The 16,309-nt window shown below is 41.4% G+C and overlaps 1 protein-coding gene across 7 annotated transcripts in view; it reads right to left on the reverse strand.

The window, feature by feature from the left end:
• The window catches only part of LIMCH1 (LIM and calponin homology domains 1), a 339,903-nt gene that overhangs the window by 193,160 nt on the left and 130,434 nt on the right, over positions 1-16,309 (reverse strand). For all 7 annotated transcript variants that reach the window (XM_045996128.1, XM_045996150.1, XM_045996134.1 and 4 more), the window contains exon 2: positions 8,071-8,141. In XM_045996128.1, the coding sequence (XP_045852084.1) occupies positions 8,071-8,141 (71 nt within the window). The remainder of the gene's footprint in view (positions 1-8,070; positions 8,142-16,309) is intronic.

A 16,309-nucleotide genomic window follows, 5' to 3' on the forward strand; every position in this document is an offset into this window, starting at 1 on the left:
CTTCTGCTCTTGTCTCCATGAAGGATGCCCTGCTCTTTCCCTCAGCCTATTCTCAACTTAAGTAAAATTCAGTTGATGTAACATCTCCCCAGTGTTCCCAAACTGTAACAATCTCCCTTTGTTTTACTTCTTAGTAAACCTCGGCAATTAAATCTCAGTCACTTGGATTTACTCACACACTGGTTTATACTGCTACTCACACACTGCTTTCTACATACGTTCAAGCCCCAAGGGCATTATAAAACTCTTGAAGAGCAGGGATCAAGCTTTCCATTCCCTTTTTACAGCCCTCAGTTCCTACTTTGAGGCTACGCAGAACATGGTCAATACCAAATCCTCCACATGAAAAAATGTCTCTACACAAAGCCACAACTGCCAGCCGGTCCTAGAAGGCTAGTACACATCTGTGGCATGCCACATCTCTTGCTGAAATCAGGACAAGAATCCAGGACAAGCCTCCCTTCTTAGAATAAGCAGCTCATTCATCAGCGATGATATAAACACATGTTTGCCAGCAGATTTCTTATCTTCAGAAAATTATTTCACCAGCGTTAAGAACTGAGACATTCTCTATTGGTCAGTCATTTGCAAATGGACATGCTCAGACTTTACATTCCAAGAAAATGTGTCTGCAGAACAAAAACCCAGAAGTTCAACCTCTATTAATTCCAATGAAGATGGAGCTGGAGTGGAGAATTTTATACTTAAAGAAAGTAAGTACATCTATGCTTTCGTCTTTAGTCTTCAAGGATGGGTCTATTCTTTATGTAAAATTGTGTGTGTGTGCGTGTGCGTGTGTGTGTGTGTGTGTGTGTGTGAAGGGAACTGAGTCAGAGGAGCAAAGAGGAAAAAGGGGAGAAAGAGGAGCACAGGGAAGGGGAGGGAAGGAGAGGGGAAATGAGGAAAGGCGACGGGACACAGACAGAGGATAATACTGACAATGACAGCTAAGACTGGGAGAAAGTTAAGGTCACTGATGATTAGGGAGCTTAGGGAGCAATGCCACGACTGGACTCACTGTATTCAGGAAGTGCCTGTAAGAGAGGTGTTATGTGTCAGACCAGTGTCCAATGAAGTAAAACCACAGATAAACAGAAGGGATCTTCAGGAAGCCTTCACTCTGGTTCCGGAAGTAGACCAGGATACGTGCTAGCTCGAAGGTGGTACAGGTACTTGGAAGCCAGACAGTAACCTACCAGCGCTGCCCAGAAGATTCTGGAACAGCTTCCCAGAGAAAGAAACCATGACAGACTGTGGACAGTGGGAGGAAATGACATCACCACAGAGGTCAAGGTTACTGTTTTCAAAACAATCACTCTGGGTCTCAAGCCCTGCCAGCCAAAGCTCATTATTCACAGATGATCAGGTTTGTAAAGGTCCCAAACTTTCTTGCCCAGTTTTTGATCACAGGCTCGGCAAGACAAGCTGGGAAGGAAAACCCCAGTGCGTTCATCCCACGGCTTGTTGGCAGCCCCTGGAGAAAGAGCTGATGGGTGCGCAGTGACACGGAGTTACACTGACTATGTCATATTCATAATTGACTTCGGGCCTGTTTCCAACAAGCATAATGAGAACAGCTAGGGGTCCGGAGCGCCAAGCAAGCCCCAGACAGTGGCAAGCACTCTGTAGTTCTCTCTTACCGGAATCTCCCAGGGACCCGAAGAGGTAGTGACTTCCCCTTTCACACACGAAGGGACAGCAGTTAACAATTAAGGGCCTGCTACGTTCCAAGCACTGAACAAAGAGATGTAGCCATATTATCAATTCATTTAACCCTCTCATCAACCCTCTTAATCAGGTACAATTGTACTGCTTGTCATAGCTCACGGAACTGGGGCTCAAGGAGGCCAGGTAAGTGGCATGAGGACACATGGACACACACCAGCAATGTGAGTTTACTAGGTTGAATCTCGTGAAACCACATTTTCCGACTATTTTTTGTCTAGTTACACAATTTCACAGGATTCAACCTCAGTGTTTTCCCAATCCACTCGCTTTCCATGGTGCTCGCTCATACAAGCATAGGAACTGGCTTTTCTTAAGTGTCTGTCTTTGGATGGTAACAAAAAAGAAAGTAAAGAGGGTGGGGGAGGATGAGAAATCAAACCATGGAGGGGAAGGGAGGAGAGAGCAGAGCACACACCCTAGAACGAGATCCCATCACAGGTGAGGCATCTTGAACAACCACCGGCGTGGGGGGGGGGGGCGTTGACCCCCTGCACAGTTGAAAATCCACCTAGAACTTCTAGAACTTCTAACTCCTCCAAAAGTTACTGATTTTTAGCCTACTGTTGCCCAAAAGCCTTACCGATAACATCAACAGTCAATTAACATACATTTAATATGCTGTATGAGTTCTATGCTGTATTCCTACAATAAAGTCAGCTTGGGAAAAGAAAACGTTAAGAAAATCGTAAGGAAAGAAAACATATTTGCAGTACTGGACTGTATTTATGGAAAAGTTCCATATGTAAATGGACCCACACAGTTCAAACCATGTTGTACAAGGGTCGAAGTTGTGATCATTTTGCCACTCTTTATCTCTTTCTGCAAAGCCCTCTTTCTTCCTGAATCATTTACTTCTAGTTGCAGTTAAGGTATGTGCAGAATCCTTATATTATTCTTGTCACTTTTCTGTAAGTCTGAAATTTTTCAAAATAAAAATTTGGGTGGAGGGGGACCTTACAAAAAGTCCTGGGAAAACCTTTCCTAAAAATGTATTTTATTTTCCCATTTCCGCATTGCCCAGAGTCAATTACTTAACTTTACCAGGGTAAACAATTACATCCAAAATTCATCCCCGTAGTCCTCATGGCCTGGCAAACGTTTTCTGTAAAGGACCAGACAGTAAACATTCCAAGCTCTTGGAGTCACATACGAAGTCTTGTTTTGTGTCATTTCCAACCCTTTTAAAATGTAAAAACCATCCTTAGCAAGAAAGAAAGCCAGGACAAAAACAGGCCAAGCCTGTTGCCAACCCCTGGTATAGACAGAATTCCATACAGTTCTCTCTAAATAATAAAGTCAGAGTTAGGAAAACAAGTCAGAAACTTTCCTTTCTGGATTTATTTCAAAACCGTCTGCTCTGGGTACTGGGAAGGAGTGATGGTCATCGGCGACTCTGTCCGGGGAGGGTGTTCCTTAGGGAACGGTTGTTTGCAGCCTTCCTTTTAAACCCTCAAGTCTGTCAGGACGTCTGCAGTATTTGCTTAACATTTCTAACAGCATGACACTTGTCACACGTTTGCAGCCCGGTCACATTTTGACCCCAGACATTTTATGGACTGCTCCGCCAAAGACTCACATCATTGGAGCGTTTGACCTCCAAACCTCAAGTATAGACACTTGGCAAAAACAACCGAGGAAGAGAGGAATGATGATAGCAAAAACACATCTACTGTAATTCTCCTTGGCACGTGCGGTTTCGTCTGCACATGCTATCGCTGTAAGTTACACATTCACACGTAAGTCTCACGGCACACGGGGGGAGCCCTGCAAAGCCACGGATACTGCACTCCCCAGGCAGAGTTCAAGAACTCCCACGAAGACTCTGAAGCTACTCAGTTCCCACTTTATGGGCTGCCTGGAGGTGCCGGCCTTTTCTCCCTCGTCTCTGTAGCCTTCAGTGAACATCCAGCCCTCTCCTTTCTCTCGCCTCATCCGATGGCTCTAGTACAGAAGACTGAAACCCCGGCCTTCTCCCCTGACTACAGCCTCCTTATCCTCTCAGCTATCTCATGCTTTCACTCTTACTGGGCTCGCCTTTTTATCTTAATATCTTAAGAAGGACCACCATGGCCGCCAGGGTGGCTCAGTCCATTAAGCATCCAACTTTGATTTCTGTTCAGGTCATGATCTCAGGGTGCGGGGACCAAGCCCCATGTCAGGCTCCACGGTCAGTGGGGAGTCTGCTGGAGATTCTCTCTCCTCTCCCTCTGCCCCTGCCCCCCACTCATGCTCTCTCTCTCTAAAATAAATAATCTTTAAAAAAGAAAGGGGAAAAAAAAAAGAAAAGAATAGTAAGGGGCGCCTGGGTGGCTCAGTGGGTTAAGCCTCTGCCTTCAGCTCAGGTCATGATCTCAGGGTCCTGGGATCGAGCCCCGTATCGGGCTCTCTGCTTGGCAGGGAGCCTGCTTCCTCCCCTCTCTGGCTGCTGCTCGGCCTACTTGTAATCTCTCTCTCTCTCTCTGTAAAAAAGAAAAAAAAAAAGAAAAGAATAGTAAAAGGACCATCAGGCCCTTGATGCTTACATCCCAGACCACCAACCCCACGTCATCCTTCTTTATGTTCTGTCCCGTCAAGACCCAGTGGCTGTCCTCTGTACTGCGCTCCTCCCCATACCTGACGTTTTCTGGCACCGATCCCAGGCCAACATCACCAACCCCAAAGCTCTCACTTTTCTCTGCCACTAAAATCACAGTTGTGGGCACAGGACACTTGTTAAGAGCAAAAGATAAGAAATTAGACTTCCGCATGTAAATCTTTCTTACCTGTATAACCTTAGGCAGTCCTCTGTGCCCCACTTAATTTCCCCCTATGCCCCACTTAATTCCTCTGTAAAACGGGTATGAGGATAGTCCTTAGAGGCCACGTGAAAGTTCGGCAAGAAAAAAATCAGATCCCAGGCCCAGAAGGATGTCCTCTGTTTGACAAGAACTATGAATTTTTTTCAGACTCATGAACAACTTGGGAAATGTTTCGTGAACAAAGCACATGATGTCTCTCCAGCTGCAACCAACCCTTAGAGCCGATCAAACTCAGACAAAAAGATGAGAGTCTGTGGAACAAAAGGGAGCGTTCACTAAGGCCGTCTGTGGCTTCTTCAGCTGGGGTCATAACACTATTACAAGACACCAACCGGGCTTCTGTTTGGAATAATACAAAGTTGAAAAGCCCTAACAATTTTCCAAAAGAGGGCTGTCTGTTATGAAAGCCTCAGTCTCAGAAGAGCTGAATTGCTATTTTCCAAGATTTGAAATTGCAGGGAGTTCTTACATTGTTAAAATGTTGCTACACGGCGGAAGGTTTTGAGTTAGAGCCCCTGAATCACCAGCATCCCCCAAATTCCCTCCGGTTCTAGAGAGAGGCACAGCCTTCTGTGTTCTCATCTACTCTCCAAACACAGGTGTCTCAAACCTGTAAGGATCCACCATCTGGGAAACGTCCTGCCTTTTGGGGGCCCCTGCCATTAGCCAACTCCACCCCTAGAACGATGAACAACGAGAACATTCTCCTCGTTGCCAGAATGGTCTTTGGATCCAAGTCCCAGGAGAGACGCTTGCCAACCTCAGGCTTCAGCAGCCCCACACACTTCAGCTCAGATAAAACTTGCCCCACCTCTATGCCCTGACCAGAGAGGACAGGAAGATCTTCCTCCTCCATTTCTCCCAGCCTTCAGGGCATCCAGCTCCTGGCCCAGGCCTTCGCTTCTCATTGCTCTAGAGCTCCTGGACTTAGACACAGGTTTGTATCTGGTTTCTCCAGCTGCTGACCCAGCTTGCCCTCAAAGGCTCTGGCGGAGGCTCAGGCCATGGCTCTCCTTGCCTCAGGCCGCCAACGCAGTTCATTTCACCTCAGCAAACTCATTGCCGGGGCAGCCAGCTGGAGTCCCACAGGGAAGCCAGAACTTGACCCTCCCTGGTCCTCAGACTCCTTCAACTACACCAGTGAGTCTGATCCTCTGCAGGGAGAAGACTTAGACAATAACTCACTTATCCTGAGTTTTGGCCCACGTACTCATTCAGTAACACTTGTCCAAGCCTCCGCATTGGCCAGGTCCCTCCACTTCATTCTTGGCTGTCGGCAGTCCAAACCCTTTATTTATTTCAAGAGTTCCCTGGCTATAATCTGTGCCTCCCTCTTGTCTAACCATAATATTTCTTAACCATGGCCTAGACCCAAGCCCCACCCCTCCACCCCTAAACAACCTTAACATTCATTAACGTGTTTCTAAAAGGCCACCAAGGAATGCCAATGCTCACATGACAGAATCCGTACTCTAACTCAACCTCTTCATCTAGGTAAGAGGCAAGTTCTCTTTTTTTTTTTTTAAAGATTTTATTTATTTATTTGAGAGAGGGAGCACCCACAAGCAGGGTGTGGGGCAGAGTGAGAGGGAGAAGTAGACTCCCTGCTGACCAGGGAGCCCAATGAGGGGGCTCGATCCCAGGACCTTGGGATCAGGACCTGAGCTGAAGGCAGACGCTAAAGTGACTGAGCCCCCCAGGCACCTCAAGAAGCAAGTTCTATGCATGCAAAAGTCTCCAGACCCAGAGCCTCGTCTTCAGATGAACCTGCTCCATCCAGTCTGGCAGGCTATACTACTCCCTGACAGATTTATTCATGGGAGAATAGTGGAGAGGTGAACGCCTACCAAAATCTTTGGAGCCCATGTTAGTATGCAAAAATCGGTACCCAAAGACCCACTTCAACAGGGTTAAGAGAGCACAATGCACATACATTAGATCAGACTGTGGCTACTCTGTTAACATCAGGAGAAGGCTCAGCTCAGACTCATTGCAGAAGCAGGTGTCAGAACACAAGGGAAGTGTCGGGAGTCTGCCTGCGTTTGTCTCTGGTGAGATGCTAAACTAATTACGGTTTATCTAAGAGATGAGCTCTCATTTAGACGGAATAAAGGGAAATGAGGCAGTGAAGGAAGTATGAGAAGAGAGAAGAGACTTCACAGGAAAGAATGCATGGAAATGGCAATCAGGGCATGTAAATTTCCCTTTGAAGAAGAAGGGACGGCGGGAGCAGGAAAAAAGCGCTGGCGTGAACTGTGTTGAAAGGTGCCATGGCAAATGTAATTTTTTTAAAAAAGAATTTTTAAAAAATTTTAAAAAGCACCTCATCCACATTATTTTGTTGAAATTCACAAATAGTTTATGAAACAGGCAAAAGTTATCACTTTTTTATTACCATTTTAGAGAGAAAAATTGAGACTCAAGAAGGTTAAATAATTTAAGACTTGAGTTTCTAGTTCTCAGGTTCCAAAACCCAAAGTCTTTCAACTATCCCAGTGGGTGTCAAACAATATTCTGGAAGTTGCCAAAATAAGAGTGTGTTCATTCTATGTCATTTCACTGACATAAAGTTCAAGATGTAAGGCAAATAAATGTTATGGTGATAGAAATGAGGACAGTACTTTTCTGGAGGTGGTAGAGATGGACTGGGAAGGGACAGGAGGGCACTTGCTGTCCTCTCTCAGTCAGGGTGTAGGCTATGTGCACGTACACAGTCCTCGAATCCCATCGGACTATGTCTATTTGCAGCTGTGCATTTTCTGTGTGTACATTTCACCGAACAAAAAGCAGTACCAAATTACAGAACCTATTAAATTCAAAACCTGAGATCTTAAAGTATATGTTCATCCCCATATAGGTGTTAAAGTTCTCGCTTACCTTGTGTCTAGAACCACTTCACAGAAAGCTCTTGTCTCCATCATCATAGCAGTACTTACGATAAAAGTTGGGTTCAGCACATAAAAGCTGAACAGTGCAGTTATTATTCATGTTGGAAATTTGCCAAGAGCTTAAATTGAATATAATCAAAATGCATCAGAGGAGCAAGCCCAGTGAGGAACGTCACCTGTCATGTTTTAAGATATTGTAAGTAAGTAGATGCATTGCTTTCACCTGATACAAACTGCTTTTGTTTTGGAGAAAAGGGGGAGAAGAGCGGCCACTTTTACTATGGTTGGGTCCACATCCTTCCCATCCCTTGGGGTCTGGATTCCTACAATGTAAATGTTGGTTGGGGCAGTAGCCACCAGGTACTTCTTTATCTAATTAGAAATTGCCACAGTCCCCACCATTCCCTACTGTACACTACTTATGTGTACCGTCTAGCCTGGGGATGTTTCAAAATTTCAGAATCAAACAGCAAATAAATTGAAAAAAAAAAAGCAAACTTTTGAGCCTGCTTCCTCCTCTCTCTCTCTCTCTCTGCCTGCCTCTCTCCCTAGTTGTGATCTCTATCTGTCAAAAAAAAGCAAACTTTTACAGATGAACTAAATGGCATGAATGATTTTTCTTGATTAAAACCAACTGAATAATAGGGGATACTTACTCGCAGAGAAGGATTCCATTTTCTAACCCCGTCCGAAAATCTTTATCACCAAAACTTCTGCCAGTTACTTGCTGAAAAGAAAAAGAGAGAGAGAGATGCTTTATCTTTCTTTCTTTCTTAATCAGGAAGATCAGTGATTTCATTTTTAACATTTAAGAGCCTTCAAATAACTGGTGGCATTCCAAGAATGGGGAAAATCTGTTAGATCTGAGTTTCCTTTATGTGTGTAGCTTTGCTGAGATCAGCTAATCTTAAATTTAGACCATTATTTTGAAGATTTTTCCTACCCAATACCTCAAAAAAATGTCTGGTTCTTCCTGATAAGGATGTTACTTTTGGGGCTTGGCCATGATAGGTCAAGGTCACAGACTCAATCCACACACTTTCCAAAAAGCCTGCAGAAAGCTCCACCTAAGTATAAAGTATCTATTTGTTAAAACATTAAGGGGGGCAGAGGGAGGGAGGTACAGACACCTAACCTCAAGAGACAAACATCAAGACAGAAATATTAGAGCGAATACCCATAATAACTTCGTGTGAAAGAGGAAAACAAAATCTGGAAAAGAATGACTAATAACACAGGACTGATGACCATTCTTGATGCCTCTGGCTCTCAGCAGCCTTTTAACCTAGGTACCAGGGCACTCATTGGTTCATTCAATAAGTATATTGAGTTTCTATGGTATGCCAGATAAATACATATACAATAAACCTTAAAACAACTCTAAAGTAGCAAAATAAAAATGTTAAAGGAGATAAAATGGAATCATAAAAAAAACACTCTTAACAATTAAAAAAGGCAAAAAGAAAAAAAGAGGAAAAGAGAATATAGAATACATGAAATAAATAAAAAGTAAATAACAATACTGTAGACTTAAACCTAATTATACCTATAAGTGCATTAAATACAAATGGCCTAAACATCCCCAATTAAAAAACAGAGATTGTCATAATGGAAAAAAAAAAAAAAAAGCAAGACCAAACAAGGTGCTACCTAGGAGAAATGCACTGTAAATATAAAGATAGAAGTAGGTTAAAAATGGAAGAAATGAATAAGATAATAACATGCTAATATTAATTTTTGAAACTGGATATTAATATCAAACAAACAAACTTTTAGAACAAAGAATAATACCAAGGATAGAGAAAGCCATTTCATAATGACAAAGGGTATAGCTAATCAGGAAGACCAAAAAATCCTAAACATTTTTACATCTAATAAGAACTTCAAAACACATAAGCCAAAACAGATAGGTCTACAAGGAGAAATAGACAAATTCACAACTAGAGTCATAAATATATTATCTCTCTCCCACAACTTATAGAACAAGTAAAAAAAATATATCAGTAAGAATATGGAGGACTTAAACGACACTGTCAACCAAATTGACTTAGCTTAATTTCAACAATACTTCACCTTACAAGGGCAAAATATGTATTTTTCTTCTTAAGTTCACAATGAACACGTATTGAGATAGACCAACTTCTGGGTTAGTAAACCAGGCTCCACAAACTTAAAAGAATTCAATTCACAAAAAAAGCATGCCATCTGACCACAATGGAATTAAATTAGAAATTCACAATAGAAATAGCTCAGGGGAAAAAAATCTCCAAATAATTTTAAACTAAGTAACACAATATAAAAAATAACCCACTAATCAAAGAAAAAATAAAAAGAAATTAGAATATATTCTGTAGTGAAAGAATATGGCAATGTAAAAATGTATGGAAAGACACTAAATCAGTATTTTGGGGAAATGTATAGCACAAAACACCTGTATCAGAAAAGAGATCTCAAATCAATGAATTTTGCTTTTATCTTAAGCAAATTAAGCCCAAATTAAGTAGAAAAAAAGGGGGAAAACTACATCAGTTGAAATCAAACCAAATAGAAAACCAAAAAGCAATAGAGAAAAATCAATGAAATCAAAAGCTATTTACTTGAGACCAATAAAACTGGGAAACATTTAGCCAGGTTGATAAATTTTTAGCTAATAAAACAGACAACCTTTGTTTTTTAGCCAAAAAAGAAAGACACACATTACCACATCAGAAATGACAGAGATGACATCATTACAGATTTTATAGACATTAAAAGGATAACAGGGGATATTATAAATACATTCATCTCAGTATATTTACCAACTTAGATGAACTGGATAAATTTCTTGACAAAGAAATAGGTACTTTCTTTGTTGTACTACAACAAAGAAATAGGTAACTTTCCCAAAAGGAAATGTCAGTCCTGGAAAGTTTATCTGGTAAATTACACAAATATACAAGGAAGAAGTAATGCAGTTCCACACAAACTATTCCAGACAATTGAAGAGGAAAGCATGTTTCCCAATTCAATTACCCTGACTACAAAAGCCAACAAAAATATTACAAAATGGACAGATACATATACACATACACACACACACACACACACACACACACAGAGAGAGAGAGAGAGAGAGAGAGAGAAAACATGACATGTTATCTCTTCATGGTGGGAAACAGTGTGATTTTTATTTTCTTCTTTAAATTCTCCCTATTTTCCTAAAGCTTTCCTGAAAGAAAGGAAGGAAGGAAGGAAGAGAAAGGAAGAAAAGGGGGGGAAAGAAAAAATACTCCTTTGTTACTATCTTCCCATTCTTACTTAAGGGAAGGTGAGAAAATGGATAAAAAGTAGTTTGTAGGGAGTCAAGATGGCGGAGAAGTAGCAGGCTGAGACTACATCTGGTAGCAGAAGATCAGCTCGATAGCTTGTCTAAACATTGCAAACACCTACAAATCCAACGGGAGATCGAAGAGAAGAAGAACAGCAATTCTAGAAACAGAAAATCAACCACTTTCTGAAAGGTAGGACTGGCAGAGAAGTGAATCCAAAACGATGGGAAGATGTGCTGCGGGGGGAGGGGCTGGCTCCCTGCAAGCCGCGGAGCAACGGAACACAAAATCAGGACTTTTAAAAGTCTGTTCCACTGAGGGACATTGCTCCAGAGGCTAAACCGGGGTGAAGCCCACGCAGGGTCAGCGTGGCCCCAGGTCCCGCAGGGTCACAGAAGGATCGGGGATGTCAGAGTGTCGCAGAGCTCACAGGTATTAGAATGGAGAAGCCGGCTACAGAGACAGAGCTGCGGACTGAACTCTCAACTCGGGGTTACCTTGAACCTGTCGCAGGCTCGGTGAGCTCGGAGCATGGCTGGAGGCTGGGGATACGGGAGTGATTGGGTGCTGTTCTCTGGGGGCGCACTGAGGAGTGGGGCCCCGGGCTCGCTACTCCTCCGGGCCGGAGACTGGGAGCCACAATTTTCATTCCCGTCCTCCAGGACTCTACGGAAAGCGTTCAGGGAACAAAAGCTCCCAAAAGTGAACCCGAGCGGATTACTTAGTCTAGCACCCCGTAAGAGCGGTGCAATTCCGCCTCGGGCAAAGACACTTGAGAGTCACTACAACAGACCCCTCCCCCAGAAGATCAACAAAATATCCAGCCAGGACGAAGTTCATCTATCAAGGAAAGCAGGTTCAATACCTAGGACAGCAGCGGAATTCCAGAGGAGGAGAAAGCAAAGCACGGAACTCATGGCTTTCTTCCCATGATTCTTTAGTCTTGTGGTTAATTCAATTTTTTTTTTCAATTTTTTTTTCTTTCTTTTTTTTCTTCTACTAAATTTTTTAAAACGTTTACCCTTTTCTTTTTTAAACGTTTTCTGACTGGTTTATCTAAAATATATATTTTTTCTTTCTTTTTCATATTTTTCTTTGTTTTATTTTTTAAATTTTTTTTCTTTTTCTTTTTCTTTCTTTTTTTTTCCCGGAACCTCTTTTTATCCTCTTTCTCCCCCCCACAATTTGGAGTCTCTTCTGATTTGGTTACAGCGCATTTTTCTGGGGTCTTTGCCACCCTTTTAGTATTTTATTTGATCCTTCATATCCTCTTAACTGGACAAAATGACAAGGCGGAAAAAATCACCACAAACAAAAGAACAAGAGGCAGTATCAAAGGCTGGGGACCTAATCAACACAGACATTGGTAATATGTCAGATCTAGAGTTCAGAATAATGATTCTGAAGGTTCTAGCCAGGCTCGAAAAAGGCATGGAAGATATTAGAGAAACCCTCTCTGGAGATATAAAAGCCCTTTCTGGAGAAATTAAAGAACTAAAATCTAATCAAGTTGAAATTAAAAAAAGCTATTAATGAGGTGCAATAAAAAATGGAGGCTCTCACTGCTAGGATCAATGAGGCAGAAGAAAGAATTAGTGATATAGAAGACCAAATGACAGAGAATAAAGAACCCGAGCAAAAGAGGGACGAACAGCTACTGGACCACGAGGGGAGAATTCGAGAGATAAGTGACACCATAAGATGAAACAACATTAGAATAATTGGGATTCCAGAAGAAGAAGAAACAGAGAGGGGAGCAGAAGGTCTATTGGAGAGAATTATTGGAGAGAATTTCCCTAATATGGCAAAAGGAACAAGCATCAAAATCCAGGAAGTGCAGAGAACCCCCCTCAAAATCAACAAGAATAAGCCCACCCCCATCACCTAATAGTAAAATTTACAAGTCTTAGTGACAAAGAGAAAATCCTGAAAGCAGCCCGGGAAAAGAAGTCTGTAACATACAATGGTAAAAATATTAGATTGGCAGCAGACTTATCCACAGAGACCTGGCAGGCCAGAAAGAGCTGGCATGATATATTCAGAGCACTAAACGAGAAAAACATGCAGCCAAGAATACTCTATCCAGCTAGGCTATCATTGAAAATAGAAGGAGAGAGAAAAAGCTTCCAGGACAAACAAAAACTGAAAGAATTTGCAAACACCAAACCAGCTCTACAGGAAATATTGAAAGGGGTCCTCTAAGCAAAGAGAGAGCCTAAAAGTAGTAGATTAGAAAGGCACAGAGACAATATACAGTAACAGTCACCTTACAGGCAATATAATGGCACTAAATTCATATCTCTCAATAGTTACCCTGAATGTTAATGGGCTAAATGCCCCAATCAAAAGACACAGGGTATCAGAATGGATAAAAAAACAAAACCCATCTATATGTTGCTTACAAGAAACTCATTTTAGACGCGAAGACACCTCCAGATTTAAAGTGAGGGGGTGGAAAACAATTTACCATGCTAATGGGCATCAGAAGAAAGCTGGAGTGGCAATCCTTATATCAGATCAATTATATTTTAAGCCAAAGACTATAATAAGAGATGAGGAAGGACACTATATCATACTCAAAGGGTCTGTCCAACAAGAAGATCTAACAATTTGAAATATCTAAGCCCCTAACATGGGAGCAGCCAACTATATCAACCAATTAATAACAAAATCAAAGAAACACATCAACAATAATACAATAATAGTAGGGGACTTGAACACTCCCCTCACTGAAATGGACAGATCATCCAAGCAAAAGATCAACAAGGAAATAAAGGCCTTAAATGACACACTGGACCAGATGGACATCACAGATATATTCAGAACGTTTCATCCCAAAGCAACAGAATACACATTCTTCTCTAGTGCACATGGAACCTTCTCCAGAATAGATCACATCCTGGGTCCTAAATCAGGTCTCAATCGGTATCAAAAGATTGGGATCATTCCCTGCATGTTTTCAGACCACAATGCTCTGAAGCTAGAACTCAATCACAAGAGGAAAGCTAGAAAGAACCCAAATACATGGAGACTAAACAGCATCCTTCTAAAGAATGAATGGGTCAACCAGGAAATTAAAGAAGAATTGAAAAAATTCATGGAAACAAATGATAATGAAAACACAACGGTTCAAAATCTGTGGGACACAGCAAAGGCAGTCCTGAAAGGAAAATATATAGCGGTACAAGCCTTTCTCAAGAAACAAGAAAGGTCTCAAGTACACAACCTAATCCTACACCTAAAGGAGCTGGAGAAAGAACAAGAAAGAAACCCTAAACCCAGCAGGAGAAGAGAAATCATAAAGATCAGAGCAGAAATCAATGAAATAGAAAGCAAAAAAACAATAGAACAAATCAATGAAACTAGGAGCTGGTTCTTTGAAAGAATCAATAAGATTGATAAACCCCTGGCCAGACTTATCAAAAAGAAAAGAGAAAGGACCCAAATAAATAAAATTATGAATGAAAGAGGAGAGATCACAACTAACACCCAAGAAATACAGACAATTATAAGAACATACTATGAGCAACTCTACGCCAACAAATCTGACAATCTGGAGGAAACTGATCCATTTCTAGAGGCATATAAACTACCACAACTGAACCAGGAAGAAATGGAAAGCCTGAACAGGCCCATAACCAGTAAGAAGATTGAAACAGTCATCAAAAATCTCCAAACAAACAAAAGCCCAGGGCCTGACGGCTTCCCAGGAGAATTCTACCAAACATTTAAAGAAGAATTAATTCCTATTCTCCTGAAACTGTTCCAAAAAATAGAAATGGAAGGAAAACTTCCAAACTCATTTTATGAGGCCAGCATCACCTTGATCCCCAAACCAGACAAGGATCCCATCAAAAAAGAGAAATACAGACCAATATCCTTGATGAACACAGATGCAAAAATTCTCACCAAAATACTAGCCAATAGGATTCAACAGTACATCAAAAGGATTATTCACCACGACCAAGTGGGATTTATTCCAGGGCTGCAAGGTTGGTTCAACATCCACAAATCAATCAATGTGATACAACACATTAATAAAAGAAAGAACAAGAACCATATGATACTCTCCATAGATGCTGAAAAAGCATTTGACAAAGTACAGCATCCCTTCCTGATCAAAACTCTTCAAAGTGTAGGGATAGAGGGCACATACCTCAATATTATCAAAGCCATCTATGAAAAACCCACTGCAAATATCATTCTCAATGGAGAAAAACTGAAAGCTTTTCCGTTAAGGTCAGGAACACGGCAGGGATGTCCATTATCACCACTGCTATTCAACATAATACTAGAAGTCCTAGCCTCAGCAATCAGACAACAAAAGGAAATTAAAGGCATCCAAATCAGCAAAGAAGAAGTCAAACTATCACTCTTCGCAGATGATATGATACTATATGTGGAAAACCCAAAAGACTCCACTCCAAAACTGCTAGAACTCATACAGGAATTCAGTAAAGTGTCAGGATATAAAATCAATGCACAGAAATCAGTTGCATTTCTCTACACCAACAACAAGACAGAAGAAAGAGAAATTAAGGAGTCAATCCCATTTATAATTGCACCCAAAACTATAAGATACCTAGGAATAAACCTAACCAAAGAGGCTAAGAATCTATATGCAGAAAACTATAAAGTACTCATGAAAGAAATTGAGGAAGACACAAAGAAATGGAAAAATGTTCCATGCTCCTGGATTGGAAGAATAAATATTGTGAAAATGTCCATGCTACCTAAAGCAATCTACACATTTAATGCAATCCCTATCAAAATACCATCCATTTTTTTCAAAGAAATGGAACAAATAATCCTAAAATTTATATGGAACCAGAAAAGACCTCAAATAGCCAAAGGAATATTGAAAAAGAAAGCCAAAGTTGGTGGCATCACAATTCCAGACTTCAAGCTCTATTACAAAGCTGTCATCATCAAGACAGCATGGTACTGGCACAAAAACAGACACATAGATCAATGGAACAGAACAGAGAACCCAGAAATAGACCCTCAACTCTATGGTCAACTAATCTTCTACAAAGCAGGAAAGAATGTCCAATGGAAAAAAGCCTCTTCAATAAATGGTGCTGGGAAAATTGGACAGCCACATGCAGAAAAATGAAATTGGACCACTTCCTTACACCACACACGAAAATAGACTCAAAATGGGTGAAGGACCTCAATGTGAGAAAGGAATCCATCAAAATCCTTGAGGAGAATGCAGGCAGCAACCTCTTCGACCTCAGCCGCAGCAACATCTTCCTAGGAACATCGGCAAAGGCAAGGGAAGCAAGGACAAAAATGAACTATTGGGATTTCATCAAGATCAAAAGCTTTTGCACAGCAAAGGAAACAGTTAACAAAACCAAAAGACAACTGACAGAATGGGAGAAGATATTTGCAAACGACATATCAGATAAAGGGCTAGTGTCCAAAATCTATAAGGAACTTAGCAAACTCAACACCCAAAGAACAAACAATCCAATCAAGAAATGGGCAGAGGATATGAACAGACATTTCTGCAAAGAAGACATCCAGATGGCCAATAGACACATGAAAAAGTGCTCCACGTCACTCGGCATCAGGGAAATAC

The sequence above is a fragment of the Meles meles genome, chromosome 2, assembly GCF_922984935.1.
Source record: "Meles meles chromosome 2, mMelMel3.1 paternal haplotype, whole genome shotgun sequence".
NCBI lineage: Eukaryota > Metazoa > Chordata > Mammalia > Carnivora > Mustelidae > Meles > Meles meles.